Raw genomic sequence first — 12,832 nt, forward strand, 5'->3', positions numbered from 1 at the left:
CCACAGACTTAGTTTAGACTTCTCTTGAGATTGTGGCAGTTTTGCAACACATACGAAGATCTACTATGCTTGAGTTTTCCCGAATTCATGTCAATCGAGGGAAGCAGAAGGCAAGGGATTTCAACCAGGGAAACAGTACCACACTTGCAAAAAGAGAGCCATCCCTCCATTTAGCAAATCTGGAAAAGCCCACATCTCAAGAGCTGTGTGCATACACTGAAGCACACTCGTGTGTGCTGTATCAGAGTGCCTTGGGGTTACAAGCAACTTGGATCATCATGTCACTCTGAAAACAAGCGCTGCTGCCCGAATAAGAATACAGAGAAACTAGAGGTGAACAAAACTATTTTAAAAAATTAATAGGTAGAGGTGTCTGTTCAGAATAGCCGCCCAAGTTTTAACAAAATACACTAGAGGAAAATGTACTTCTAAGGAAGCTGGACCAGCAGGTTTATTTAGTTATATAAAGTACAAAAGTAGAGCATTTTTTAACATACTTTACATTGTGCAAGAGTTCACATTTTGCAAAGGTTTCTTCTGTACATCAGACATCATAGATGCTCACAAATATAATTTGTTCTAATACTTTATCACAGGAATGTCCAGAATAAGAACCATTAATGATCTAATAACGGAGTGGACTGTTACAGTTCTTGAGAATTTGGAATTCATCATGAGACATTATCAAAGGGTGCCATATTTAAAGTTATTTTCTTGTTCCTTAGTTGTAGGTTATGTTTGAAAGTTAGCAAACGAAATTAGATTTGAACTGATGTTAAGAAAGATTTCCAATTATGTTTCACTTGATAAAAGATGAGTTCTTTCTTGCTGTGTGCCCAAAAGATTTTGAGAGTAGGATCTATATGGAAACAAAACAAGAAGAAAAGTTCTTGAAGGTTTTTAACACAAAGTCAGGAAAACAAAAACAAAGTGCACTGCCACATAAATTGGATTATCAGGGGGGAAAGGCAACTCTTCATTGGGACTGACCTCACTTCAGTTTTTGAGTGCTGAAAAATGCCCTCCAGTTTTAGACATTTTGGGGACCTTTTGCAAATGTATTTGCATTAATTTCAATACTATTCTCCACTTTCCTTCTTCTTTACCTTCCTTACCCTCATCTTATGTGCCCACATTGGTTTATAGCCCAACTATTTCTAGAGAAAACCCTGTTTAAATTTAGTAGCCCTTTACAGTAACCCCCAAGTGGCACTACTGAGTAACTAGTGATGTCAGTCACTGTGATTTAGTCCTTTGTGTGCTGTGATTTAGTCCTATTGGCTGTGGCAACATGTGAACTTGTGTTGTTGCCATGTCAGTATAGTACATCAGATTTTTTTTCTTTAAGATCACATGGGATATCACAGCCAATAAGACCAAGTTGTTAGTGTGATTCAAAATGAAGCAGAATACTCATCGGAGAGCACATGTTTTGTATGCAGACACGTTTTGTATGCAGGTTCAACCCCTGGCATCTGTAAGCAGAATTAGGAGAGACTCTTGTCTGAAACTGAACCACTTCCAGTCAATTTAGAATACAATACTGAGGAAGATGGACCAATAGTTTCTCAGCATAAGCAAGTCCTATGTTCCACAGTGAAGACAAAGGCAAGATGGCACCAAGAAGCAGCTACAACCCAGGAGAGAAAAGGGTGATGAACAACTTCTAAACACGAGTGTTCAGTGAAATGTAATTTTAAAAAGCTGTTTCACTGTATCCAATGTGCTACTTTCAAAGTGAATATGGAAGTTAGATTGCATTTCACAGAACCTTACTCATAACTCTGTTTGAAGATATTCTGCTTCCGGGCCTGGACTTCATACCCGCAAGTTGGCAAATAAGCACTTGTCCATTCTATTGTATGCAGAAGATCTTATTGCAAACCCAGATTGATCTTAAGAGGCCTGGCCTAACACTGCATTTAAGAACATGTTAATTAACTATCAAAAAACAGAAGTCATGGTTTTTGCCAAAAGACCAAAGATATTTAAGCAGAGTATAGATGGCCATGCAATCGAGCAAGTGAATTGTTGCATACATTTAGGCGTGGTTGTTCAGGTTTCAGGGAAGATGTCATTTATTCAGCCCAAAGAAGTGCTGCAACTATTTTAAGATTCCATCGTGCAAAGGGAAGAAATTTCCTCCCTGCGCGGATATTAAATTATTTACAGCTAAGCTACTGGTGCAGCTACTTTATGGAGCAGAGTTAGGTCTTTATCCCAATTCTGAGTTCCTTGAAAAAAAATTACAATCTGGCTTTTTAAGAGCACACATTATGCCAAGATGTGTCTCTAAAGCAGCACTGAGATTGGAGGCTGGAATGATCAGGGTCAAAGCAAAGGTCTGGATCACTGTAGGAACATAGGAAGCTGCCTCTACCAAGTCAGACCATGGGCCCATCTAGCTCAGTATTGTCTACCCAGACTGGTAGCAGCTCCTTCAAAGCTGAAGGCAGGAGTTTCTCTTAGCCCTATCTTGGAGATCACAGGGAGGGGATGATTATTTATTGGTTGAAGCTCAGATTTCTTATCACAGGATTGGGTAACACTTATTGATAACTTTCATTCAAAATGGGCAAAGAATGTCACTAGAAAGTTATCACTATATGGTTTTTCACCAGACTTGGTGTTCTGAGAGCTGAAGAAATTCTTCAATAATGAATCCAGGACATGGAACTTCAGAGTGATTTAAAGTGAGGTGCCCAGAGCCTATAGAGTTCTCGGGCTCTAAATTAATTTCAGTCAGAACTATATCTAGCTACACTGACTATACCTAAATATCTGGTACTTTTTCTAGGGCCCATTTTAATGACCTTGCAATGATCCTATTAGAAGGCACATATAAAAAATATATACCTGTTCTGCAACGTCTCTGCCCTTGCAGATCAGGATTGATTGAAACAGTTGACCATGTTCGTTATTGTGTTTTTTATTATGATTTGCGCAACAAATTAATTTGGCCTATACCAAAGAATCTCCCAGGCCTATCTGATAAATTTTATATCTGGGTTCTTTTAGCAGACAAAGATAACAACATTTCATATAATGTAGCAAAAATTTGTATTTTAGCCTCTATCATGTCAAGTGATTCTAGCTCTTCCCTAGAAGGATGAAAAATTGTTAAACTTTTATTCTGGAAAATTTGTTAAACATTTCAGACTGCTGTATCTACTGTAGTTTTGTTATTGTATTATTTTAGTTGTGTGCATATAGATGCATTCTTTTTTCACTTGGTCTTTGATTATAATAAGTCACCTTAAGTGGCGCAGCAGGGAAATGACTGACAAGCAGAAGGTTGCCGGTTCAAATCCCCGCTGGTCCTATATCGAGTAGCAGCAATATAGGAAGATGCTGAAAGGCATCATCTCATACTGCATGGGAGGAGGCAGTGGTAAACCCCTCCTGTATTCTACCAAAAGAAAACCACAGGGCTCTGTGGGTGCCAGGAGTAGAAATTGACTTGATGGCACACTTTACCTTTGACTGTAATGAAGATATCTATCTGATATCTTGATGAAATCAAACCAATTAATGCAGAATTCAGACAATTTGATATTGCTTATTTTATAAACACCATATAATGTTTTTTGTTTTGAAAGGAAAGCGTAAGTATTACAGTACCTTCTTCTATGCAAGGCTTCGTGGAGATAATATATTCCAATAGCCAGCCCCTTGAGAGAAAACAATCACTTAGTTCATTTGCAATATTTAAAATACAACCACAATAAAAGATCAAGTCAAGAATATTGGTTTACGTACACTTAACAGCGGCCATCCACCTTGTATGGCTGCAGCCCATTCAAAACCAAGTTTGTCATTTATGAATCCACCCAGTACTGGTCCCACAAAAGACCTAAAAAGAGCACAAGCAAAAACACACCAAACTGAAAGTAGCTCTGAGAAAATATGGTTACAGGTTTGATAATGGCGACTTCACCATCTCTTTATTTGGCAGAATGCTGGCTAATATACTCCAGATCAGTTGCTAGTTCTGAATGGGTGTAAACCAGGCCTGCTCAAATTAGGCCCCCCAGCTGCTTTTGAACTACAACTCCTATAATCCCAAGCCACAGTGGCTAATAGCCAGGGATTATGGGAATTGTAGGCCAACATCTGCAGGAGGGCTGAAGTTGCACAGCCCTAGTGTAAACCCTGCTAACTAGGCAAAGAGGCACCTTTTAAAGTGGTGATTCTTTGTTCCTCCAGTAGCTGATGCTGTTAGCCCTTTGATAATATTGACAAAAAGGGTTCACGATCCAAGGAAAAAACACAAGGAAGACATCAGCAACAGCCACTAGAGGAATGCTATGCCCTTTGTAGACAGGGAACCACAATATTATTATTATTGATTTTTCTATGTAAACCACTTTGAGAACTTTTTCATCAAAAAGCAGCATATAAATGGTCATGGTGGTGGTGAAATTCTCTGAATGTGGGAAGCCATCAAAGCCTGGCTTTTGGGTGTACTCCCATATCTACCCAATGGATTACTCATCCTTCCCTCACTCCAAGTCAGGGGTGTGGTGGGGATGATCAGTGCAAAGACACAATAGTTTCAGGCAGCTTGTGTGCAAGACAGAGAAATACATGAACTGTTTTGGAGAGCATGGAATAGAGAAGATGAACCGATAGCTAGGAACCAATGTAACCTATTGCTGACTCTTAGCTCCATCTAATATTCAGCTTGTGTATTTGTACACAAATATACATTTGTACAAATGTTAAAATAATGTTAATGTGTTTTAACATGATTTTTAGGTGTTAGTTGTTTGATAATTGTAAGCCACCCTGATATAAGGTGGTATAAAAATACAAACAAACATAAATAAATTCACATGCAGGTAAACCAAATATTCTATAAGCCTCCAGTGATCTCTCCAGAGGAAGCCAGAATCTGAAAAGTGTCTCACTTTTGGAACTGCTCATTGCTTAAGGAAGTGAGGCACATGAGTAACCATGTATTAACCTAGCTGTTCCACTGTTTGGAACAACCTATTTCAATACATACAAGGTTTGGGTGATTTGATTGTGGGCTTCTTAAACAGCCTTCCAATGTTTCATGACAGACAAACTGAAGTTTATTTTGGATGGAGTCTGCAGTTGAAAACATGTATGTAGAGGGAAGAAAGTCAGAAGTCCCACAAGGCCTTCTATACAAGCTCTTGGGAAACCTAGAATAGCTTTTTAGATCCCAATCACATTGGGCCAGTTTGCATGAAACCTCCCTCTACCTCCGCCACTCCATGCCCAAATTAACCCACATGATTAAGAAAAGGTATGCACCAAGAGCATGAATATCCCAATGTCTTTCAGGTCATTCATGTAGTGCATGGAGTACTACTAGTCAAAATACTAGTATTTTGACCTTGTGTAGAGTGATGGGTCACATGAACTACATTCCCCATCCCCGGCTCAATAAAGCAATGCTCCAGAAGGAAAAGCATCAGGATGTGTGTGCTCTTGGTACATTCTCCAATTGTGTGGGGTTATTTTTTTTTGGGGGGGGGGAGGTGCACGAAGGGAGGGAAGTGTCATCCAAACCAGTCCATTATCTATCTATCTAGTCAACTCAAAATACTGGGAAATGGTTCACACATTTGGTTTTAAAAACAGTTTTAATCTTGGATTCACAAACTAAATACAAGATTTAATAGAGTAGATTCACACCCCTCCCCACAATAATGCTGACTCTATTACTATTAAATACTAACAGTATCAAATGTGTCAGAAACCATAATTATTTTAAAAAAATTATGTTTCCTAGTGTTTAAGATCGATTACAACAACATTAGAAACAGAACAATAACATCCCAATACAGTTTTTAAAATCCAGCACACACTAGGGATGTGCACAAAACTGGCTTGGCCTGTTTGGTTCAAATCTGAACCAGCTTTGAACCAGGGTGGGTAGGTTTGGTTTTGGTCTTGCTCAAACAACGCCCCCTCCCCCGGTTCAGTTCAAATTCCAACCGGTTCTAAAAAGGTTCTACAGAAGATATAATGGGGAACTCGAACAGGCCCATTATTCCCTATATGAAGCACCAAGGGGCACAAAACCGGGGTGGGTGGTAGGAACCCAGGGGTGCCTACCACCCATCAAACCCCAAAGCAATCTGACACTCCTGCGATAATTAATGAATTTTTGAAGATTTTTCCAAATTTTGCATTTCTCCCATATGGAATAATGGGGATTTGAAGCAACACCCCCCACCCCTTTGGACTGTACCTGGGCATCCCAAATTGGGTTTGGGAGCACAGCCGGTATGGCCAAAACTCCCCCACCCCCAGCAGCCCTAAGTTGGTAGAGTTATGATTTTTAAAAAATATATGTATTTAAAAGATTTAGCCTATTTCAATGCAATGAATAGGAGTCCTTCCCCCATTCATATAAGTAGAACAGTGTGTGACCTGGCGTACTGACCTTAATTGCTGTGAACTCCAACTTCACAGCAATTAAGGTCACACAGTGTTCACTGCATTGAAACAGGCAATCAATCAATCAACAAACAAACACACATATATTTTAAAAACTCCGTAAACCCTATCAACTTGGGGCTGCCTGGGGGCAGCTGTGGCCATATCTGCTGTGCCCCCAAACCCAATTTGGGGTGCCCAGGCACCCCCACAAGGGGGGGAATGGGGTTGCCTCAAATCCCCATTTTTCCCAATGGGAGAAATGCAAGAATTGGGAAAATCTTCCAAAAAATGCATTAATAATCACAGGAGTGTCAAATTGCTTTGGGTTTTGGTGGGTGGTAGGCACCCCTGGGTTTGTGCCATTAGATGCTTCACATAGAGAATAATGGGCCAGTTTGAGCCCCCATTATGCCCTATGGAAAAAATCCTTTTTATTCAAAAATTCATTTAAAGTTGTAGGAGTGTCCAACTGCTTTGGTGTTTGGGTGGTAGTTGGAACCCATGGGTGCCTACCACCCAACCCAGTTTTTGAGTCTCGAACCAGTTCGAACAGAACCAGGCTCTGTTTGGTTCAAACTTGGACCAGCATTGCCAAGTCAGTGCCCATTTGGTTCGAGTTCAAGCCTTTGAATTTGAACCTGTTTGCGCACACACACACACAATGAAATAACATTAAAAGTCAACTTTTAAATGACCAGTGGAAAAAACTAGGGATGTGCATGGAACGAATTTTGCATTCTGTTTCAAGCTCGAAATGAAACGTGAACAGAAAAAAAAGTTCATCAAAACAGTGGGAGAACCGGCTGTTTTGATGAAACCAAACTCGAACATTTCAAGGGTTTGGGCCATAGGGAACAATGGGGAACTCAAAACACCCCATTGTTACCCATGGGTAGCTCCCAGAGACACCAAAGTGGGTTATGTGGTAGGGCATGATGGGCGTTACCTACTACCCAACCCACAAAAGAAATGGGCAAACAGGCGATTTTAAACAAATGTTTAAACCTTTCCCCAAACCCTCATAGGATCCCATGGGGATTCTGGAAAAAGGTTTTTCATACAAATGTTGTCATGGGCAACTGTGCTCCCATTGGCTGGGGGCAAGGGGAACCCAAAAGGAGGGAGTTTCAAAATGTATAGGGACTGGAAGGCAGAGAGAGCCCTTATAGTGTGTCTCTCCTGAAACGAGTACAGGATGGAAGACAGGAAGATTGGATTCACAGAATCCAATCTTCCTGCCTTCCATCCTGTACTCTCTTCAGGAGACACACACTATAAGGGCTCTCTCTGCCTCCCAGTCCCTATACATTTTGAAACTCCCTCCTTTTGGGTTCCCCCTGCCCCCAGCCAATGGGAGCACAGTTGCCCATGACAACATTTGTATGAGAACAAGCCAACCAAGAAGCAAAGAGATCACAAACCAATTGGAAGCCAGTGCCAAAAAAAACCAATCAGTAAGGGAAAAACAGGCCTCCAAAATGGTGCCAGAAATATTTCCACTCAAAATGGGATTGTTTTGTTCTGAGCTCAAAACAGGCCTTTTATTTAGAGGACATTTTGTTTCGAGCCTGAAACACTTGAAATGGCCCATTTTGAGTTGAAACATGTTAACATCGAAACATTCTGCACATCCCTAGACAAAACAGCTTCACCTGGCACCTGAAGAACAACAGTGTCAGTGCACCATGTCTGGGAAGAGAATTCAATAAACAAAGATTAAAAGAAGAAGGTGGTCTTTCCTCTGTTAGTAGACTGAGCATGGGTATCAGTTCTGGCCCTGTTATTCTCTCTGTGCAAAATTCTAGGCACAAAGGAAGCAAGCACATCAGAGCTTGGGAACTGCCTCAAAATGGTATTTGCATAAGATAAATAAGCTGAAATAGGATATGCACAGAAGTGTTTGATGATGCAAGACAAAGGTCCATAGTGTGTAGGGGTGGGAGAAAAACACACTCCCACCCAAGAGTTGCCATCATGGGGAGGCAGTGGAGCAGTGTGGCAGCACCGTGCAAGCATGCAGTTGGTGAATGGCTAGTGATGAGCCAACAATATTATTGGCTTGTTCTAGGCATTGCAGGCCATTCACCTGTAAGATGGTATTGCCTTTACCAGCTCTTGCTTACACTGATGCCCCATAACACTTGCCAGTAAGGATATGGTGGATCCCTTTCCCCTCAGTCACCATTCATCACTGATGGATGGTAATATGGGGAGTAATATCTTGACTGGGGTACATGTGGGGTAATATCTTGACTGAAATGCATGAGTAATTCAGAGCATAAAAGCCCAGTCATGGGTTTGATACAGTCTAGACAGAGATCCCTACACGGCCATCAGTCTTGTTTCCCTGCCTTCCCCTGAAGCACATGGGCTTCACGAGAATAGGAGGCCTGAGATGACCACTCATAACTCCATCTGGCCTGCCCCTTCCACTTGGTCCAAGAACTTAGGTTCTAAGCTACACTCACAGGGGTCTGGATTCAGCCCAGCATTTGGAAACAACCAGGTTTTTGATACATTTATAAATACCCATTTGAATGTAACAGATGCTTTGTTAAACATCTGAAAGGGTTCTTTTACTTTTGTTCATATGATTTTTCCTATTTTTTTCATTGTAAATAAAGAGAGCCTACAAAACGCTTAATTTAACACTTTCTGCTAACGTAGCTCCTCTTTCTAAATATTTTTCAACTGTGCTATAAAGTGTGAAGGGTCTCAGGATCAGGGCTAGCTGCCAGCCCCAAACCTGGGCTCTTCGTTGTTGTGTTGCAGTGAGTGGTGGTGGTGGTGGTAGGGGAGGTTTTTTAAAGTGTACATCCCATCAACCCTAATCTTCACCTACAGGATACTCTTAAGTTGCTAGGGGCTTAAGCAAACAGATTTTCTCCTTCCACTCCTCCATCTTCCTTTTTATTCGAGTGACACATTTAACATTTTATGGCTGAGCTGCCTGCAACTATGGACTTACCACGACACCCACAGTCTGCCTGATGGTCAGTTTCTTTAGGCCCTTTCCCCACTCCTCCTCTAGGGTAGAAGCAAGAGCTGCCCAAAGGATCGAGGACTTTTAGCAGAGCAGTGATTGGGCAGCAGTGTGTTCTCACCCCTAGAATCATAGAACTTTAGAGTTCTAGCCCAACCCCCTGCTCCGTGCAGGAAACTGCCACAGCATCTGACAGATGGCTGTCCAGCCTCTGCTTGAAACCTCCAGTCTAGGGTTGCCAACCCTCTAGGATTGGCCTGGAGTCTCCAGGAATTGGTAATCTCCTGGTGACTACTGAAAGCAATCCTGGAGCTTTCAATGGCTTGATATTGTGAATATTGTGGGGCGGGGAGGAATCTCCAGGAAAAGCTTCCATCCAAATTGGAAACCCTAGCCCCACAACCACCAAAACAAGATGTAGTAGCAAAGGTAGGATTCCTGCCTTTGGTGCTCAAAATGAAGCTGGACATTCTCTCTCCAGATAATGAGATGCATTGCTCTAGTATTTTCTTATCTCTGTGCCCTCAAAATTCTGTAATAGGATTTTCAGGTGGCGGTTCCCCTGGGATCCAGAAGACAAAGAACATCATACATTTCTCAGCACCATCTGCTGACCATTTACTGAAGTAGTATTGAAATGGGACAGATTTTCAGGGATTGTCAGCAAATCTCCAAGGAGTTCTCCACACAGCAGGCTTTACTGCGAGTTTTCTCCGAGGCTTTACTGCAAACTCGATGCTATGCAAAACAAAACAAAACAAAACAAAACAAAACAAAACAAAACAAAACAAAACAAAACAAAACAAAACAAAACAAAACAAAACAAAACACCCTGATGCAAAAAGTAGGGTTTTTTTCCCCCCGGATATAAATCAGGTTGCACTCTAACGAGCAGTGAAAAACCAGAATTGTGTGTGCACTGCTCCCTGATAGCTTGCAGGGACTTTGGGGTAAATCTGCCCAATATGTGAACACGCCTGCTCCATTCCTGAGGAGATGCAGGCTAAAAGCCGGGTGTGGAAAACTTCCAAGTCTTTGAAGGTCACAGGACTTTAAAAAAAAAATCCTTTTTATTAACAAGCCTATAAATGTCTACCACATCATCCCTGTTTTGCTTCAAAACTGATGGGTACTTGATTACTCAAGCTCACTGTTAGAGGAAATAATTGTCATAAAGTGCAAGATCGAGTTCAAACAAGCTGAAGGGATATTCCCCATTGCTAATCCCCTTTGTCAGAGGCACTCCTGTCACTACTTTATCTCTGGAACTTTTAAATTAACAAAGCAGATATTTACAATGACCTAACTTTCTTTAAAAGAAAGACCAACAACAGAGGGAGGTTTGGTGTCATGGCAAATTTTGCAGTAAGCTTTTGGAAGGGTAACCTTGTAGGTGAAGGTAAAGCGTGCCATCGAGTCAGTGTCAACCCCTGGCGACCACAGAGCCCTGTGGTTATCTTTGTTAGAATACAGGAGGGGTTTACCATTGCCTTCTCCTGCACAGTATGAGGTGATGCCTTTCAGTATCTTCCAATATCACTGCTGCCTGATATAGGCGTTTCCTATAGTCTGGGAAACATACCAGTGGGGATTTGAACCAGCAACCTAGGTATTTGAGGTATAAATAAATGTAGCAGCCTAGCATTCTCTATAAAACAGCTGTTTCCCAGGGTCACCCTCTTAAGGGAAAAAGACAGGGGCAGACATCTTTACCAGCACTGCCCTTGTGCAACAACATTGTGCTAGCTAGCTGTGCCAATCTGGAGCTTGCATTTGAGACTAGTATTGCACTGGCATGCAATACAAAACATGTTTGTGCAACAAGGTGTGCAACCTGGGGCATGCCTCAGATGCTTCACAGGGAACTTTTGAGCAATGGCACAATGGTGCACTAGTGCAACTTTGTCGATTGTGCAAGTGTGCAACTTTAGTCAGGATGTTGGCCAAGGTTTTCACACACACACACACCTGGTCCTCAGCTTGGATCCAGGGCTTTCCCTTCCTCCTGAAGCCTCTCTAACTTTAACTTTCAAGCAGGGCTGAGATGGCAGACCCAGCCCTGCACTCCTCAGTTACATTGTGTTTAGATAAAGGGTTGAAGAATAAATAAAAGAGTTTTCCAGAGCTTTCTGTTAGGAATGTGCACTGAGCGCTTCGTGCACATCCGGGGGCGGAGGAGTGGGGGGCGGGGGCGGAGAGTGGTCGCTTTAATAAGAGGGAGGCAAGTCTTACCTGCCCCTCCATTGCTGCTCTGCCACCCCAGTGGCCACGGGTTGTCTTTTCTTACAAGCCATGCTGTGCCGATGCTTCCTGCATGGGAACAGGAAGTTCTCAGCATCCCACAAGTGTTGTCATCACATAAATGGCATATGTGCGAACACGGGAGCCATTTTGAGTGGTCAGCACATGCACAGATGCCATTTACGTGACAATGATGGCCACGGGATGCTGGGAACAGGGGACCTTCCAAGCAGGAAGCCCCCGTGCAGCATGGCTTGTAAGAACAGACAGCCCATGGCTACTTGAGAGAGACAGCGCCATGCTGGGGCGGCGGGGGGCAGCAGAGCAGCAACGAAGGGACAGGTAAGGCCTGCCTTCCTCTTGTTCAAGTGACTGCTTGTTCCCCGCTGAAATGTTTTGGTCGTGGGAACTCAAATCATTTCAGCACCTCAAAATAGAGGCGCTGAAGTGATTCATGCACATCCCTACTTTCTGTACCACCAAGCCCCACAGGCTCTTCATCCAAGCCACAGATCCTAGCCCTTCTTCCACAACCAACTTGTACAGTGCCAATAATTTAGGCCAAGTGTTGTAGGGCAGGGGAAAAGGATTCTCCCTTCATTGTAACTGTGTACCCAAAACAATTGCTACTGTGGTAGCAAGTAGATGAGGGAGTGGCCTCTTTGCTTGTATTGTAGTGGTGATGGCATATAAAGATCATTCATCCACTCCAAGGCCTGATTTGTGTCAAGTGTATAATCAGAGTGCCTTGACTCCTCCAAGTGATTAAGTTCATGCTTACAAAGCGACCAAGCGCAGTGCCAGCCCACATGAACTAGATCATCTCTGCTTCTATTTATTGATCCTGAACAAGAGGTGGAGTGTTCAAGCTTAGTATGGGGAAGGGGTGGAGGGTTTGTAAAACGGAGCAAGCGTTCTGTGACTCAACATACCCAAGAGACCACGCTGCACTGAAGAGTCCAGACACCAGTCCTAACAGGCTTAATCCTTCCTCAAATCCATTCTCACTGCAGAACGAGAGGCACAAAAACAGCTTATTGTTATTTCCATGTACATACAGAGTAGAACTGCTCCAAACGTTTGGAGACCAGCAGTTTAAGACAACAGTAAAGTAACCATAAAGCAGCAGCATCCACAGCAGATCTCCCTTGCCCTTAGGCAGTGGTGCTTTTTCTATCTCCCCCTTTCTCT

General features: G+C 42.4%; 1 protein-coding gene across 7 annotated transcripts in view; it reads right to left on the reverse strand.

The window, feature by feature from the left end:
- Positions 1–423: 423 nt before the first annotated feature.
- Positions 424–12,832, reverse strand: part of SLC18B1 (solute carrier family 18 member B1) — a 50,978-nt gene continuing 38,569 nt past the window's right edge. For 5 of the 7 annotated variants that reach the window (XM_053287717.1, XM_053287711.1, XM_053287713.1 and 2 more), the window contains exons 11-14: positions 12,574–12,648; positions 3,760–3,853; positions 3,622–3,671; positions 424–859 (exon numbers count right to left, since the gene is read on the reverse strand). In XM_053287717.1, the coding sequence (XP_053143692.1) occupies positions 793–859; positions 3,622–3,671; positions 3,760–3,853; positions 12,574–12,648 (286 nt within the window). In that variant the 3' untranslated portion in view covers positions 424–792. Of the gene's footprint in view, positions 860–3,621; positions 3,672–3,759; positions 3,854–9,924; positions 10,139–12,573; positions 12,649–12,832 lie in introns of those variants that run through there. The other 2 variants (XM_053287716.1, XM_053287715.1) reach the window with 2 other exon arrangements.

The sequence above is a fragment of the Hemicordylus capensis genome, chromosome 1 (genome assembly GCF_027244095.1).
Source record: "Hemicordylus capensis ecotype Gifberg chromosome 1, rHemCap1.1.pri, whole genome shotgun sequence".
NCBI classification, from domain to species: Eukaryota; Metazoa; Chordata; class Lepidosauria; order Squamata; family Cordylidae; genus Hemicordylus; species Hemicordylus capensis.